The sequence below is a fragment of the Ciconia boyciana genome, chromosome 10 (assembly GCF_034638445.1).
Source record: "Ciconia boyciana chromosome 10, ASM3463844v1, whole genome shotgun sequence".
NCBI lineage: Eukaryota > Metazoa > Chordata > Aves > Ciconiiformes > Ciconiidae > Ciconia > Ciconia boyciana.
Window position 1 is genome coordinate 12,071,119 of NC_132943.1, and position 18,853 is coordinate 12,089,971.

General features: G+C 44.1%; 1 protein-coding gene across 12 annotated transcripts in view; it reads right to left on the minus strand.

Moving 5' to 3' along the window:
• Positions 1-18,853, minus strand: part of KALRN (kalirin RhoGEF kinase) — a 534,671-nt gene that overhangs the window by 95,349 nt on the left and 420,469 nt on the right. For 11 of the 12 annotated variants that reach the window (XR_012044472.1, XR_012044473.1, XM_072875252.1 and 8 more), the window contains 2 exons: positions 4,028-4,057; positions 2,205-2,451 (listed from right to left, as the gene is read on the minus strand). Coding sequence is in view for 10 of the 12 variants with exons in the window: in XM_072875252.1 (XP_072731353.1) it covers positions 2,205-2,451; positions 4,028-4,057 (277 nt within the window). In the remaining 2 variants the exon portion in view is untranslated. The remainder of the gene's footprint in view (positions 1-2,204; positions 2,452-4,027; positions 4,058-18,853) is intronic. The other variant, XM_072875250.1, reaches the window with a different exon arrangement.

The following is an 18,853-nucleotide window of genomic DNA, read 5'->3' on the forward strand; positions in this document are numbered from 1 at the left end:
ATAGAGGGAGAACAGATTAGAGACAGAACCTATTTGCTGTACTGGCCAAAACTGTGGATTGGGTGGTTATTTTTATTATTTCTAGCAGCACTTCTGGAGATCCCATTAATACTGAGGCTCCCTGATACAGCTTTGGTATGTGCAGGAAGAAAACTGAGGCCGAGGGGGAAAGAGATCTAAGGAAATAAAGGCCATGAATACATGCCTGGAGCCAGCCGGCCCCAGACTCACTCTGCACCTGTTTGGAGATGATGGGACAAGACCCAGCTCCAACCTGGAAGCGGTCACAGCTTGTTACGTGAGATAACCTGCCCCACAGGCAGGCAAGCATGCTAGCACAGGCTCGGTGCTGTGCTGACACAGCCTGGTGGCTTCCAGGCATCAGTCGGCTCTGGTCCACCGGCCGCAGCCTGGCATTGTGCCCGTCACGCCATACCCGCAGTGCAATTGTGCCCTGAAGGTCACGCAATTGTGCTGGAGGCAGAGCCCCCATGTCCCCTGGCAGCCCTCAGCCCCTGCACCACCCTGTCTCCATCCTCCTCAGGATTTCCTGCCTCCCTTTCCACAGCTTACTCCTGCAATTTTTTTGGTTTGATTCCTTTGAGGAGAAACTTAAACCTAGGGCACTCGAATGAAGTTTGAGTGGTGTCTCACAGCGTCCTTTGGCAGAGAACCCAAGCCCAACTGCTGGACCATGCACCCAGCAGACACGTCTCTGGCTTCCTATGAGTCATGTCAGGCAGTGACTGCTCTTATGCAGACCAGGCTGATTTTCAGCCGTACCTTTCTGTTTATTCACAGATTTAATTTGCATGTAAGCAACTGCAGTGCTTCTCAGAGGACAGCTGAGGACCAGGACAGGCTCCTGTGGCAGCAGAAGCAGGGCAGAGCCCCGGGCGTGAGGCAGGGAGGAGAGTCGGCAGTGGGTCTAAGCAGCACATGACGAGTTTGGAGTTTGCACCGCAGACACGGCTGACAGCCAGCACCGACTTCACTTCCTCCCACTTGCAAAGCAGGGCAAGGGGAAGCACCTAGCCGAACGAGACCTGCTGAGGGGATCAAATCTGAGAGGAAAAGCTGAGCTCTCCTTCCCCAGGTTTGGATCAGACGGCTCTTGAAGGGAAACTCTGATGGCAGGCCCTGGCCCTGCCGCGCTGCTCTGTCCTGGGGGTGTGCCGCACTCCCAGCCTCTGCGCTGGGAGCGCAGGCAGGGAGTGAGGACAGACTACAGCCCGGTTTCAATGCTTTTTCTCAAAACAAACAAACCCACCAAGCTTAACTTGCTCAAACAAGAACGGATCAAATTCTATTTCCCTTAATGCAGAGGGAAAAAAAAAATTAAAAACACAGTTCAGGTTGTGGGCTTGAAGTTGGGAGTGGGATGACAGGAGCCTTTCCTCCCTGGACCTTACTTGCGTTGTGTGTGGCCAAAAGCAGGGGCACAGCCAAAAGGAGACCTGCTCTGGCCCCGCTGAACTGAACCGGTTCTGGTCTGTCAGTCTGGAGTGTCTCCTATGCCTAGTTGCACGGATGTTATATGCGGGACACACATTGCTCAGAACAGAACATCAACTAAATAGGCCACAGACACCACAGACACGAACAATATTTCACCATTCATTGCAGGTGAAGCCCAAGCTCTCAGGATAATACCAGGGATGTGTTTTGTTGCACGCTAATTGTAAAGGATTCTTTCCCCATTGTGCTGTGCCATTACACACAATGTCTCCAGTTCACGAGTCAACAGAGTGTACCAGTACTCACCGGTGCCTTGTTTGCAATAATAGACCGGCAGCAGGGACACACTAAAAGACCATGCGCTAGTGTGCGCTGTGGCACTCATAAAATAACATAGCCGCAATTTGGGGCATCCTGGGTGTATATACAACATGACTTTCCCTCCCTCTAGGCTTTGAGGCACTAAAACCAGTCCCTTTGTTGTTTAAAGGTCTTATTTTTACCCAGAATCTCAAGACAATAATGATTGCCACACAGCAAAAGACGCACACGTACAAACATTGATTCATGGAAATGGAGTTAGGCTAGTGCTGTGCCCATTCACAGAGATCTGGTAACAAAACTCACTAATGACTAAACAGTCTTTTACCCACGCTGACTGCAAGAGCAGCCCAAGCAGCTTTGCACTTACATGATACAAAAGGGGAAATCCGAAACAGTCTTAAACCTGCCGGACTGTTGCCTACCTTTTCCTGAAGGGAAGAAGCAATCCATCTCCACACTGCTGCGGGAATGGGAAATGCAGAGAGCACTGCTGGGGACCAGACCCTCCTGAGGCGGGCTCCGCTCCGTGGTCCGGACCAAACACCAGCCTGGCCTTTCGCTTGGCCTCTCAAGCAGCTCCACCGTCTGCCCCACCTGAATGCTCAGCTCGCTGCTGTGGCCCGCTGTGAAGTCCTGGAGCACCACTGTTAGTTCACACCCTCCAGACAACTGCCCAGGTTCAACAGAAAAAAAAAAAAGAACAGGAATAGAAGTTAGAGAGGGCAGGATGAAGGCAATCATCTCTGCATCACATTTACACTGGCAAAGACAGGATTTGTATCCCTTAGAAGCCAAGTTAATAATTTTTTTTTTGTCAAAGTTCAACATGTTGTGACCCTGGTTTCCTTTACTTCTTATTGATTCTGCTGGGCTGAAGTGAGAAATCAAAGCTACCCACCCAGTAAGCTTTTGAATGCTAGCTGTGAGTGAATTTTCTAGCTGCGAATTTTCTAACTGTGGGTGTCCCTCAGAAACCTTGCTTTTTTTCTTGCTTTAGTTTCTGGGGTGACTTTCTAGGCTGGCATTAGCCCAGGCTGCCTTGGCACTGTGCCCTAATGGCAGGACAAATTCCACCTCACCCCTCTACAGCATGAGCTAGACACAGTCCCACCAGTGCAGTGAGGAAACAGCTACAATTTTTTTGCAAGACAAGAAACATGGCCTCATCTTCCCAAACTTGCTCTAGGGACTTCTTGGGAGACTAGGGAATCCTGACCGGGCAGATCAGAAAAGCTCCTCTCATGATCCCTGATGGAAAACAGAGGTGTAAATATATAAACGTAGAGTGATTGATTATATGCTGACTTCCAGGATTTGTGTCTAAGAATAAATGTATCATCTTACTTCCGTACTGAGCGCTGGCAACCTGCTGCTTTCCTTCAGCCTCACACCCTGCGACTCTCAATGAACCATACTGGTCTCTGTTTAATCATAGTCTACATAACCAGAGACCGGATATATAAGTTCTTGTGTATACAGCAGAACAAAACAGAAGAAGTGATAGCACAAGCAGGAGAGCTAATAAAGCTTGTTTTCTTACAGATTTGGATCTCAGAGGTTGATACTTAATGTCTAAAAAAGGTGTGAGCACAAATCTCAAGTTTTTCTGGTGTGAGGAATCTTTCTTAATGTTCCTCTGCAGTGTGGATTTCTTGCTGTCTGCCTGTCATTAGGGGCCCTCTTTTGGGTCTTTCTCCTCTACGTGCTGCCTGCTTCCCTGAAGCACGCAGGAATCTTTCAGGTCCTTATTCCGGTGTCAGATTTGATAGAAGTTAATCCACTGATTCAGAAGTTATTAAAATGAGAATAGTAAATAGGCTGATTCAAAACAGTGTAATACCATAAACCTCCCTATTTCTTAGGATATGAAGCTAAACCCAAGCATATTATAAAATATTTTTAAAAGAACAACTTCTAAATCCCACTGAATTGTGAGAAATCTTGTAAGATGCTGAGTATGTCTGTGAAATCAATGAGAACTGAGATCTGCTTATCAGCTTGAATGGGGGAGCTCTTGGGGAGAGCACACTCATCTCTACAGACTTCACTCTTCAGCTGGTACAGTCTCAAAATCCCTTATCTCAGCCCAAGCAGCCCTGAGTGCACACTCCCATGGGAACAGCCTGTCTCCCCACTCAGTGGCACAGTGGTTTGTGTGTCTAATGCAGGTGTGAAAGAAATCCCATTCACAGAGGTGATATTTACAATTACAGAAAGGGGTCAGTGGACAAGGACTGGTTCTCACCTGTCCTGTGTCTCTGCCGTAGACGAAATGCTAGATTTGGGGAAGAAGAAGGAAATATTTCTCTGAAAGATTATTTGTAAATAAATAGAAAAAACAAACAAAACAAACCATGGCAGCTGTTCAAGGCCATTCAGAGTGCTCACATTAATCCTGGCAGAAAGAGCTCAGTGGGTTGATGAAAGCGCACAAGAGATCAGTTTAGCACCTAGCTATGCAGTTTATCAGCAAACCCACCATTCACCACGCTGACATAATCTCCTCATAACTGGAGTACAAACATTCACAAGTATGATAAGAATAAGATGTTGCTATAATATTTACTAAGATTTATTTGCTGTGGACTAATTTAGGAGTAGAAAGTCTTTCTGATCCAATATGGTATCTGATCTGGTATGGCATGAGATATTTAAGACAGAAGAAAAAAAACCTGATTACTTCTTGGTAAATACACTGACAAATCTTACCAAATGAGATGATTTTCCCCTAATTCTTTCACTACTCGTTGCCAAGTAAATTTTCTTTCCCCCACATTATACTATCTATGATACTTTCTCTGAAAATAATCAAATCTCTCCTTCTGTTAGGGGAAAACATGTGAACAAACGCTCTGCTGTGTCTAATTCTCTTCCAGAGATAAATTTAAAACATCTACATGCCCTGCACTCGAGTACCACTAGGTGTCCGTGTTTGCCATCACACAGCAAGCTAATTTGTTATAAAGAATTAACTCTCGCTTGTCTTCAAAGTGTTTATCTAAGTATGCTGTGCGGCATCTAGGCATGAAGGAGCTGGTTCAGACAGGGTCCCAAACCCCATCGTTTCTGATGATATGGGCAGAGGATGTTCCAGAATATTAAAAACATTTCTTCAGATGGTTCAGGTTGATTTTTGAAAAATAAATCATTTTTATTGCTTAAGCAGGAAAGGTGAAACAGCCCTGAAAGATCCCAGGGAAAAAGGCTTGGTGAAGAGAGCACTTGTGAAAGTTTGGGACTAACAAGGTACCTTCCAGGGAGCATCAGCCTGGGAAGTGCTGCCCTAAGCAGCTCCTCGCTCCCCACCTGCGACGCTGCCCTCCGCACAGCGTCCTAAGGGGCAGCTAACCCAAAATCAGTCTATCGCAAGCCTTTGTCAATCCCTCCTCAAATAACTAAACATCTGTGATACAAACAGGTGCTTCAATTAGGGCAAAACCTGTAAACATTATCCCAGGGGAGGCAGGTGTGCTCCATGACCCCCAGGTACCATCTAGCCCGAGCTCCTGTTTTGTCTGAGTCATTAAAAATAGCTAGTTAATACACTGAGAACTGGAAGTAATCATCCCCTCTAGGAGCTGCTTGGCACCTGGTGTGATCAAGCTCTTCCTCAGCAGGGGAGATATTCTCCCCCCGGCTTTAGAGCCTGCCTTTGATGTGTGCGAGGGGGAGCTAACCTCCCTTGGCTCCCTGGAAACCGTATGAATTTATATCACCTGTTCCTCCAGCATCCTCTGGATGGAAACATGGACCAGGGCTTCCCCATGTTCCAACTCACTGCTGGAGGAGCCGGTGCTAAAATAATACATTTTCAGGGAAAGACCCTCTCTTTGGCAGGAGGAATTAAGCAGGTTGCTTTTTACAGGTGCAGGTGGTAGGTGCAAGCAGTTAGCTCACGTAGGGGCCCACAGATCATTTTTAGGTGCTGACCACAGAGAACAGAAAAGGAGCTCCTTCCTTTTGCCAAGGGCTTCCAAGTGCTTACCAGGCCTGTTCTGTGTCTTACATACCACCACACCACAAAGAACGTTTACTTACCAAATTAACCCACAGCAAAGTAATGTCTCTAGAAAGCTTATATTATACAAATACGTATACAAATTGTAAGCCACTGAGGAATAATGCAAATACATCTGATTCCCAATGACAGAAATCCTTTCACCTATGAAGTGATCCCTCAAGCTATTAGTTACTTAATTTGTTTTTTAGAGAGTAATTTTCCAATCTCAGAGAAGTACATCATGCTTGTCTCTACCTCAGAGCATGCAAATTGGAATACAGATGGGCTGTTGGTTTCTCACACATATTGCATTTGGTTTGGAAAGAGAAAGAAAATAGAGAATGCCCTTAAGGTTGAACTTCACAGGTAAATGGCTTCATATTTGAACATGTTACATTCACTTTTATTATTCCTGTGATAAAAACCACCATTAAAGCCACTGACTGGATATATTTAAAAACCAGACAGCAGTGTAATCTGTGTATAGTACAAGATTGGTGAGAGACATTAAAATAAAAAAACTAATGCAACATGTCTTTGCAGAGCACAAGGCATAACTGAAAGAACTGACACATGGACAAATCTAATGAATTACACAGAAAGCAATAGCCTAAAATCAGGAAGAAAAGGAAATGGCAGAAGCAAATAGCAAAATGCAATGAGGAAGCAAGAGGGCCCCAAGCAGTCCAGAGCAAATGTCCAGAGCATTATGTCCTGAAAGCAGCTAGCAGGAGTCCCAGCCTGTCTCCATGCTGCCTGCCACCAGCAAATATCTCCTGTCCTCTGTGTTCACTTGTGCCTGGGCTAGAAAGCATCACTGTGCATTCAGTGTGTAAGTGTTTTCATCACGATGTTCTAAACCAGATCAAACCTGAGCTAGAATAGAGCCTTGCCCTATGTCACCAGTGTAGGCAGGGACCCAGCCACAAAGCAATGGAAAACTCCCCTCTCTACCACAGGACGTTGCTCACTAACCTCTGAGCATCGATGCAAGCAGTTTATGTCAGACCCTGGCTCTGGTGAATGAGTTTTGTCATGACTTACATGAGCCTTTTTGCCTCTGGGAACACCCAACCATGTGCTCGTCAGGTATGGGAGAGTGAAGTGCAAGCCACCAAAATGATCCCAGGCACGGACACATCCTGCTGCAGGGGCATCCAGGCTGCTCCAAGCACAGGAGCCAGCTCAGCTCCAGGGACCAGCAGGTACTGGTTACTGCAGGATTACCATGAGATGGTCTTTCCTGAATGACAGTGTGTGTGCATGGCCACTGCTGCATCTGTTTGGTTTCCAGCCACAAAGCAGCAGCCAGAGGAAGCAAGGCTGAACACCAGAGGCATATTTATCATTATACTGCAGATAGAAAAGACCTATCAGGTCACAGCCTGTCCTTCTTTCCCTGTAAAATAGATCTTAACTAGTACTAAATCCACTCCAGTTGAAAGAAAACTGGGAATGAATAGCTCTCTAACAGGGTGAGCAGGGATTCGGGAGATGGGTGCCTGGAGGAGGATTCCTCAGGCACTTCTTAAATGGGTAAATAAATGGTTTATCCTGCAAAACACAATGGATATCACACTGATTCTAAAAGATGAACTGTCCTGGTTTCGGCTGGGATAGAGTTAATTTTCTTTCTAGGAGCTGGTATAGTGCTGTTTTGGATTTAGGATGAGAATAATGTTGATAACACACTGATGTTTTAGCTGTTGCTGAGCAGTGCTTACACTGGTCAAGGAGTTTTCAGCTTCCCCTGCTCTGCCGGGCGCACAAGAAGCTGGGAGGGCACACAGCCAGGACAGCTGACCCCAACTGGCCAAAGGGCTATTCCATACCATATGGCGTCATGCCCAGTATAGAAACTGGGGGGAGCTGGCCGGGGAGCAGCGATCGCTGCTTGGGGACTGCCTGGGCATCAGTCAGTGGGTGGTGAGCAATTGCATTGTGCATCACTTGTTTTGTAAATTCTTTTATCATTATTATTATTATTACTATCATTTTCTCTTCCTCCGCTGTCCTATTAAACTGTCTTTTATCTCAGCCCACAGGTTTTACTTTTTTTTCCGATTCTCTCCCCCATCCCACCAGGGGGGCTGGGGGGAGGGTGAGTGAGCGGCTGTGTGGTGCTTAGTTACTGACTGGGTTTAAACCAAGACATGAACCCAAGCTCTGAGAGGCAGAGAACTGGTAATAGTGATACTGTGGTGGTTGTATCAGCATGAGTGAATAAATACCAGCTGCTCCAGCAAATGTAGCAGCATTTCAATTGTCTGTTTCTACAAGGGTGCAAAATACTGGTGTGCTTGGTCTTCCCTCCTGTGGCACAGTGCCATAATTAAGGTTTTAGTCCTTTCATAATTAAGGTTTGTTAGAGGCTCGAGAACCACATTGTGCTTTGTGAAATGTGAGGGCACATAACAGAGATGACCTGGCTACCTGTTCTGTCAGGGAACTACATTTGATGCTCATGGGAGACCCGGTAAGCTGGACCACAGCCAGGGTTTTGATGCTGCTGTCTCCTCCCAGCCAGCCTTGGGGCAGATGCTGCATGTACCTGAGCGGTTCCTCTGGCTCAGTGTTGTATTGGAATCCCTGGGCTGGGTGCTGAGGAATGACTACAGCTCAGGCAATCTCATTGCCAGTCATTGCCACTCATTGCCAAGTGAAGTACACAGATCAGTTACACCTGGGGTTCCCCATTTCCAAATATGTCTATAGTTTAGTCAGACCCTTTTCACAACTGAGTAGTAACAGAAAGCAGGAGAATAAATGTCAGTGCATTATACCTATCTCTCACCTTTGAATCAACTCCTTTTGAGTATCACACTGCCTGAAAACACAGTAAGCTCAAGCCGCCATACCTTTGCCAAATCCTATAGACTGTCATTTGTCTGGCCTAACGGCTTGTGACTGCCAAAGATGCTCTGTCTGCACATAACACACAAGTATCCTCTCATGCAATATTAAGCTATTTAAAAATAGATTGTAATGTAAAGAACCACCCCCAGCCCAACTCAGTATACTAAATTATCCAGCATACTCTGTTATTAAAATTGCTGTATCATTTGTTCATATTTATCTCCTTTTCCTTTTCTGCTCCTAAAATGCTTCAATTTCCCCTTCAGTATATTTCTCAATCATAAAATCATATTCAGAAGCAGAATCAGCAGTGCACAGCATCTGCAGATGTAGGTAAAACCCAATATATTTCAGGTAGGTAAGAAGTTGTTTGTTTTGCAGTACAAATCTCAAGCCAACATCTGATTTTCAGTCAAAGAATCGGCAATGGAAAATGAATCTATCAGGGTCAGAAGGGCTGCTCAGAGTATTTAAGTATTTTGAAATACACCAACATCCTTGTAGAAATCCACACTAGCTGGTTATTTACATATATTCAATAGGACACAGAGCTCTGCTAGTTTAAACAACGCATTCTGTGTGGTGCGGCACTGTGTCCTAATATAAATTGCTAGTTTTCTGTTGCTCTTAGGCTTTCTGCCCATCTGGTTTTGGATGACAGCCAGTTTTGGATAGAAGCATTTAGTCACCATAAACAGCCTATTTCAAGAGGGTGAGAGAGGCAGTGGGAGCAAGAATGGCATTTGCATTCTTATCAAGAGATTAAAAAAAGTGAATAAGACTGCTTAGACGTTGATTCTGTCTGCACTGGAATAGATCCAGGAGCTGTCACTCTAGCTGGGGGACAGGCATGAGAAATCTTATCCCCTGTGGACTTCTTTATGAAAATTTCTGTAATTTTGTAGAGATTTTCTTTTTACTGGGAGGTTAGAGAGAGAGAGATCAAATTCAGAAGAAGCCTTTGAGGAGTTTCAGTACTAGAGAATTGCTTTAGTTTTCTTACTTTGTCACAGGCTCTGCTTGAGTGTGAACACTGTCACCCACATTCCTCCCTCTAAAGCCTCTACAGCTCTAAAGGATGCTGAGCTGAGAGCTCTGGCAATTCTAGTGAATGCTTTGTTTCATCAGTACGGAGGTGTTTCTATGGGGACAGACTGTATTTCAGGAGCTATAAGCTGAACCAGAGAGAACCTATTATGGTTAGCAGAATTGCTCCAGATTGAGTTCAGAATTGGAAGTTCAGTGGAGAATATCTGGCTCATCTATGAGTCTTTCTTGGTCCTCAGGCCCCTCTATCCATCTTCCATTAAGATGGAGTTGGTGCTTCCCACTCTTTCTGTTTTGTCAGACCAAACAAAGAGGAACACTGCCTGAGCTTCACCACGAGGTCTCTTTATATTTAAGCAATTAGTTAAACACATGGCTGGGATCACAGTGACAGGGCTGTAGCCCAAATGTACCAGCTTTGCTCCTCTCAGCAAGGAGGTAACAACAGAGACATCTGGATGTGCAGCATTCTATAAATCAAGACACAGTAAGTTATTCCACAGCGGGAAGAAGAGACACAGATGGCACGTGGGACATATAAATATGCCAATGGAAAGGAAATCTGGTGTTATGGTCTCAAATAGCACATACCTTTCCTGTCCTGCATCTCTTGCTGGATTCCCTACTAGACGACCATATCCTGATTGTGCTGGATTTTGGACTCTGGCATATACTGACATCTGCAGAACAGCTTGAATGGAGCTGTCTGAATTATTTCTGGAGCCTTTTTTCCAGAAAGTAAGACTAAAGTCAACCCAAATTAAAGAGCACATCCAACTGTAACAAATGTTTTTGAAGATAAAGATGACCAGACTCACTTTGTTTCACCCAACAAATTGTGCCAGAGCATCAGTCTGTGTTTGATCCTATAGGATTGAAGGTTTTCTCATGGCATGTGGCTCAGAGAGCTGGTACCCAAATTCCATTCCTTTCCCTTCCCTGGAGAAGCACAAAATGGAGCAGATGTAATCTGTGTTTCCTCAGTGACACAGAGCCAGCACAACTGGCTCCAAACCCCTTTGCTACCAGTGTCGCAGAAGGTGAGAAAGGCAGATGGCTGAAACCCTCCAAGGTAATCCCCCACCTGCCATATTTCACAGCCACAAGATGTTTTAAACTCACCCAGGGTTAGTAAAAGCACAAGGATAGACTGAAATCAGGGAGTACTGACTAGTTGCTTTCTTTCGTACGTCCAGCACAGTCTGAGCAAAGCAGACAATCTTGACCTGGGAGGTCAAGGGTTTCAGTCAACAGATGATTCATCGGACATCAATTCCCAAGACACTGCTAGCAAGTACACAAAATCTGATCATGTATTCTGGCCAGGAACTTTGTGAAACATCCCCAGGTACAAATGGCACAGGCGAAGTGTGCGCAGTAAAAGGTCTACACAGCTGATGAGTTTAAAATAGAAACCCAGTTGTCTGCGTCACGTACCTGTGACCATTGGAGATGGAGAATTCAAGTCTAACAGAAGCTTTAGAACAACAAAGGACAAGCACACTTTGCAAGGGCAAAGCGTGGGCACCGTGCACATCTGTCTTTATCTAACTGGGGTGCTCTGCCCTGGCCAGAGTTTTGAGAAGGGAGGAATCAAATAATGTTCCAGCAGCTCTGTTCCCTCCTCAGATAGTGTTCCCAGCTAAGCATGACCCCCACTATTTGCTTGTGAGCAGAGAACCTACAGCTTCCCTGATGTCAATGTCAGGGAATGATTAGGACCTACAGGTCCCTGATTAGCCACCTCTGCGTTTAAATTACACTGAAATAAAAATAGTTACCTGAAGAACTAGGAACAATGTCTCACAACAACCGGAGGAGAGACCTCAGACTGGTGTCCTCTTGAGAAGGAAGCAAATGATATTCAGAGGAAAAGCACAATGAGATCACCCTAGGGATGCTTTAGAACAAAGCGAATCTCAGTCTGTGAGCTGGATCAAATTTGCTCGATACACATATCCCCAGATTATATTTCCTCTATAATCTAGATAATTCTTTTAGACAGGTATGTTGCTGTCTGCACAGTTACACTTTTAATGGAGTTATGAAAAGTGATATAATTTCAAACAATACCTGCAACAGATCTCCCTCCCCTTGTCAAATAAAACCCAGACATTTCCAAGACAAGCAGTTGTACATTGCTTCAAAGCTCTGTCTTCCTGTTATGGTCCTGCTGTAAGAAGTGAGTGTGTGAGGGCAGAAAAGGGATAATCTTGTGCTCTCTTCTTTACCTCTGCTAGCATGCAGGAATCAGGATGTAGTGGCTATGTACCACCCTGTTTCAGATACACATGAGCCTGATTACACTAGACAGATGTCCTCCCCAGTGGACGGCCATGCCCAGCTCCCAGCACTGTTATGAGAGCAGCGCACAGGGCTGGTGGGAGGATCTGCCTTCCTGCGTCTCAGCCCAGCCCAGCTCCAGCGCTGCCCCTTCACTGCAGACCCTCTGCTGGTCTTTGCTGACCTGCCTCAGGTGCTCTGGGCTCTCCTAAAACACACGCACCTTTGCAATGAAGGCTGGATATCTGAAGGCAGCATGGATGGGGAGCCCAGCATACAGAAATGCAAAAGCCTGACTGATGCTTGGTAGCATCATAGGAAACCACAACACTCCTCCTTCAGGGATATTAGCTCCTCAAAATGGGTAAGGATCTGAACAGAGAAACCAAAAACACGATGAAGGACTTAAAGTATCCCCTGACGGTTTTTTTGCCCAAATTGTTGAATTCACAGAACAGATGTTTTATATAAAACTGGCTTTATTTTTAATTGGAGGAGATTATTCAAACTATGTCTAAGCCATATGGTCCTGTAAGTCTGACTCCCCTCTGCCACTGCTGGAGAGGCTAGCTTGGCATCCCTCTCCTTTTCCAAGTTGTTTCCTTTGTACGGATTTTATAGCTGCTATTTTTCTTTTTTATTGTTGGTCCCCAGGTCCCATTACTATAAATCAGGGCCTTAGGCCCAAAATTAACTCAAAGGTGGATTTGGATAAGTTGCTTTTAATGATTTTCAGTAGTAGGCTGGTCTTATAGAACATAAAGGGAAATGCAGATTTGAGATGACAGAAAACGCATCGGGAGGAATGATGACAGTGAGTGGCATTCATCTCCAAGCTGCCAAAGGACCTGGTCCCGGCTGGCATGTTTTCCTGCCCCTTTTCCCCTTGAAGGTGTCACACTGCAGAGCGGGAATTTTCAAAGGGATTTATTACATACTGGAAAAATCAGGGCACATTACCGACATGACTGTTAGACGGCGCTGGGCTCCAGGCCAGCCTCAGGGTGAATGAACGTGTGACGGCTGAGGGCATCGCCCTGCCCCAGCACCACACTGGGCACACGGCTGGGCATAGTCTGGCCATCTAGTGCCTCCTTCTATCGCACCCAATACAGCCCAAGAATTTTCATCAGTTGAGAGCAAGAATCCTTCTGGTAAATTTTAATCACACTTTAGGAGACTGGGGCTGCAATGCAAGCTCTGGACCCTGTTTGGGTGAGGTGGTTGCAGTTAGTCTGGTAGCGGTTGGAGGCAGCCAGGCAATCCCACAGACCCTTCTCCCTCTCTCCCAAGCTGTTTTCTCTAATGCCTGTAGTTTGCTTGTTGTTATATTAAAGTCTCATCTTAACGATATGCTTCAGCTTAGTGAACCACCACGTGAATTAATCACCATGTGAAAATACACTATTGCTGCTACAAATAGGCTGCATGGATGAACTCCGTGTGAAGCAGTGCTGACTCTGAGCAGGAGAGTTTGCACAACAGTTGCATGCCTATGCCCTCGGTCATTGTTTGGTGCTGTGGAAAAAGGATCTTGAGGGACATGTTTACTTGTATTTGAGTCCTCCCTATCGCTTGCCTCATCCACTGCAGCCACTGAGCCTCTTCAGCATTGCTACATCATTTTCAGCCATCACAACGGGTTGCAGCTTGAGTCCTAACAGTTAAATCCTGGGGCTTTCATTCTCCTCTCCATAATACTGCTATTTACTTGAGGTGACCTCATTTGCCAAGTGATGTAACAGGGTGCACGATCGAGCCTGGCACGTCTAAGCAGATGTTCTCAGTGGCCACAGAAATAGCATTATGAAACGAAAATATCGCCTAAAACCTGAGCAGCACAAGAGATTACAATGGCCTTTATGCAGATCAGCTTACCTAAAATAGTGTTGAAAGGCCTTTGGCTGCAGCCGTATGCTTCCCTTTTTAAAATGAAAGACTGTTTCTTGTACTACTGTAATGTGCCTCCCAAAGGAACCAGCAGCTGCAGGTTTTGAATTTTACCATTCTTGGCCTCTCTGTTTGATAGAGTCGACTGGAGCATGCCCAGAGGACACTCTTCCCATAAAATAGTTCTCCTTTAACTACAATAACAAAAAATGGTTGCATACTTTTTTGTGTATTTTGTTTTAGTTTCTAACAAGGTAATAAATTCTATTTCAAACAAGAATATAAATCCAAGGAGTTTGATAGTCAATCTGACTTGCTTTGTTTCAACTGAAAGGAAATGCTCATTGACTTTGCCATTTACATTTGCTGTCATGTCACATTATCAGGCAGGGCTAAATATGGATCAATGAAGTCCAGCACAAACAAGTAGAAGATTGAGGGGAGCCTGAAAGAACTTGCTACGTTCATTTATCAAAGGATGAGCAGAATAATAAGGTCTATTGATAAGCACATTCCCAGCTCCTGCTTCATTTCTTTTATGGAAGACACTTCAGATAAAATACTCTGCCCTGTGCAATCACTGTTACATGCAAATAGTTCCCGGATGAATATGTTTGTTTCTGTTCTTGCTAGACTCAGTTCCATCAATACAGAGGCCTCAATTTTCAAAGACAGATGTCTATGTCTACCCACAACACTCAAGCATGTGTTATTTTGTTCCCCAAAACCACATTTCTCTTTTGCACACAACACATGCAGAGGAAGGTGATATGAACTGAGCTTAAAACATCCTCAGCATATTTGACAATGTGAAATGCAACAGTGTCCAGGATAAACAGAAGATTTTGGTAGCCGAGTGTAAAATTTTCAGCATGAGATCCAAGTACACTTAAAGTTTGACATTACCGTATTCAGTGAGTCTCTAAAGCCATGTGGAGGATGCGTTCACGGCAGCTCAATTAGAGAGCTACTGCTGGGGATTTCAGAGGCACAGAGGAGGGATAGAGCCTGAAGTCAGTGAAGTTCAGTGTGAATTGAACATTTACTTCCTTTGGGTTTCTTTTGAAAATCCTAGGCTAAATCTCTATCTTATCCTTAATTGGCAGATATAAAGATATGTGCTCAGGGGAACTACATTTGGTTTTTTGCTAGTAACTGGGAAATAAAGATAAACTGTGCAAGAAATCCTATTGCAGAAAGACAGTGAATCCATGGAGTTTGACAGTGCTGACTTGCTTTGTTTCAGCTGGAATAGCAAGGGATTTTGTGGCATCCTAGCTGCAGACGAGAGGCGCAACCAGAGCCCATGCACGGAGGCATGGGAAAAGCATGGGGCTGTGGCAGAACTGGGGCTCCAGAGATGGAGCACAGATGACAAAACGAGGGCCTGGCGGTGGACAAAGGAAGATGGTGAATACCAGCAGCAGTAACTAACAGGTCGATAAACAGCCCTCAGTGCTGATCAGCACTTGTAATGAAACCGAGCAATTCCCATACAAAACCTTGATTCACTTTGAGATACGTTTCCCAAACTGCATATTGGGGAACCCTAGAATGAAGAAAGACATGATTAACTTTTTCTTAAACTCCACTTACTATTACTCTTAACATCACAGCCCACCCTCCATAAATTTGTTTGTATGGTATTAACATTATATTAATTGCACCTACTTAACCTGAATAGCCTACAGGACACTTCCTTGGCTGAATATCTCCTTTTCCAGTCACGGAATTGTGTTCCCTTAATAATTTTCATTTCATTAAGTCATTATTTCATCATCTATGCTGTAAGATTTCTGGCATAAGCATCTGTTTCCTTTCATAAAATGCAAGCACATTTTGGACAAGAATGATAATGATAAATAATAAGTAAGCAATTTCCTCTATCCCAGGCAATACAGTAGCAGAGCTGTCTGTCCAAACCTCATTAACCCCTACCCAATCTAAAGAAAAAACTGCTGAAACGCTCTGGTTGCCAGAATGAGTCCTAAGTGGAGGGAAAACGTGCTCAAACTGAAAGAGAATGAACTTAGCCTTTACTGCATGAAAAGGGATTTTACAGTTGCATCACCACACAAGCTAGTAGCTCTTTCAGTGATAGATTTCTGCAACAAAATGATGAAAACACAATGTAAAACATCTTTCTTTCCTTCTCAGGGTTCGCACACAAGGCCTTAGCAAGTAGTGACCCTATTAAGAGCATGTATATAACTTATCGCAGCCTGCACTGTTTCCTTCTCTTCTTCCTGAGTCCCCTTTCTGTCCTTTCAGCAAAAAAGGGACTCTCTATCACACTGCTCTGTATTGTACCATAACTAATGTCTGGATTGATCCAAGGTGCAGACAAAAGAATTCACCTCATTGCTATATCAAAGGCATTTTCGTTCATAATATGTACCATTGAGGCATGGGAAAAATGCAAAGAGAGTCTGCAAAGTCCCAGAAGAAAACAGAGGAACTCAGGGGAAACAGTATTCAGAGGCAGGCTCGTTCTTGGCAGACAGACAGAGGTTTTTGCCCACCGCCCAGCTGCTGCAGCAAGCCATCTCCTCCCCTCCCGTGCTAAGAAGCTCCTGGGCTGCCCAGGGACAGCCTGCCCCACCGCCCTGCTCCAGCTGGGGAAGCCGGGCTGCTCCCCACGAGGGCAGGGGCAGCAGGAACAGTTGTGGTTCCCGTGCCCCGAGAGCTGGGCTGTGGCTGTTGGGGATGGGGAGCAGGAGGTGCAGCAGTCCTCTGAGACAGGCCCCTTCCCTGGCATTGCAGGTAACCTGCTTTCGATGCCTCATGTTAGATAGGGTAAATATCATTCGAATGGCTAAATCCTGAAAGTTTTGAAAAACTCCTGGAGTTTGCTGGTCTCAAAAAGTGAAGAGTGCTCTGTCAGGTAGAGCAGTACGGCCTTTCCATCCACTTTCCAGCTAGATGGGCTTTAAACAAAAGGAGATGACTGAGAATAAAAATCAGGATAACAATTTTTGTCAAAATTTTTCTCCTTTTTTAAAAAATCCCTAAATTGCAGGATTTGAAGAGACCGTTTTGCACAGAAAGCTTAAAAGAAAAGTAGAGGGGCAAATGGACATTTCAGTACCCTAACAAATGTCTCTTTCATGCTCCACCCTGAATTTACAGAATTTGATGCAAGAGGCACCCACTGTAGGTCTAATTCAGGAGAGCACCCACACGTATGCACAAGCTCAGTAAAAATCAATAGGACTTAAATTGTAAATTGTGTCCTTTTGTGAGTCAGGACTGATGTGAGTACTTGCAATCAGGACAAAACAAGAAGCAGTCCATAAAAATGGAGAAGCATTTAAGTATGTGGTGAGACCATTTGATCACATAATTCTGCAGTTATCTGTATAGGGTGGGATGCTATTTTATGTCTGCAGAGAGGGATGTGGGTCATGGAGAAATAGAAGACTTGGTTCCATTCCCCAGTCTCTATTTATTCTCTCTGTGTTACACTGAGCACATGGCAACTTCATTATAGAGACCACAGTCAGGTCTCTCAGATATTGATGATGAAGGCAAAAGGAGCACCTTCAAAACTAGACCATACATTTTGCCATGTCTCAGTTTCCCTATCAGTGGCAGTAAGAACTGTGAGTCTTGTTTCAAGAATGTCTATAAAGCCTTTTTCTTGTCTTCCAGCCACGAAGTCCCCAAATAAAAGTAAATGATACTACAGAGACTTTAGATAACACAAAACACCTTTCTGTCAGGCTGAAATTACCAGTAAGGAGCTAAAAAAAAAAATGGAGAGGAGTGTACAATGTTTTCAAAAAAGCCGAAGAGAATTATAGTTCTTCATAGATATTTCCAGAATATTTATGCATACTCACCACAATGGCAATAGGACTAATGTAGCTAAACCTTATTTCTTTCATATGAAGGACAGCTTCATCTTCTACAGAAAACAAAATGTTTATCACTCAGGGTTTTTTTTTTACCTCCTTGAAACTTGGCAGCCATTTGACATCATCCGTCTCTATTAGGATGCCATGGGTTGTCAATGGAACACTTATCTTATTTCATTGGCTATTTGGAAAATTACAATCCTGGATGGTTCTCTCTTGCAAAGATTTCTACAACTCACTGGCTCCACTACATGCATTTGGTTTCTATTTGTATAGTAAATGTCATTTACATTGGCTGACTCCATTTTCCTTTTCTGATCGCCATAGGTCATTTTATGACATTCTTTTTCTCAGCCTTAATTCCACTTTGCAACCCAATATAATTTGAATCATCATCCATATCATAGGCTTTTCTTCTCCTCTTACAAACTATATGACAGGAAATACTCAGTTTCATGCATATTGTTTAGCAATAACAAGGGGACACTTTAAGTTATTAGAACAATCATGTGCTACCATAGACAAGAAATGCAACTAATGTAAATTCATGTTTTAGCCATGGTAACAGAAACTGCATCAACTATTGACACAGTGCAATTCTTTAACTAATTCAAAGTCTTCTGCAAACACATCGTCTATGATTTTGCTAGTAAACATGAACAGTCCCACAAAAATGAACTGCTTTCCCTGCTAACACATTTTTCTTGTGAAAAGAAGTAAGCTTATTTTTAAAGGAATTGTTAAAGCATTCTTTAATTACTAAAAATGGGAAGATAGTCACAAAAGCAACACTGAATGAAATGAAAAAGTGATCTAATCTCACTTTACAAAAAGAAAATGTAGCCAGTCAACAACACTAAACATGAAAACAATACAGCAAAAAATTGGCAGGAAAACAGTCATTCCAAAAATGGGCTACAGCTTATCGCTATATATCTACAGCTATAGATGTGGCGTAATAAATACAGGTTTGGTTTTCCCTCTTTATAGAAGTGTTTCTAAAAAGCTCCCTTGGTAAACACTAGTGAAACCTTTACTCTCAAGCAAAGCAAGCACACGGAAGGAATTTGGTGCTCTTCTTTTGAGGTACAAGTCTGCTCTCACCAGCCTCCAAAAGGATACCCAAAATAGGAGGGTT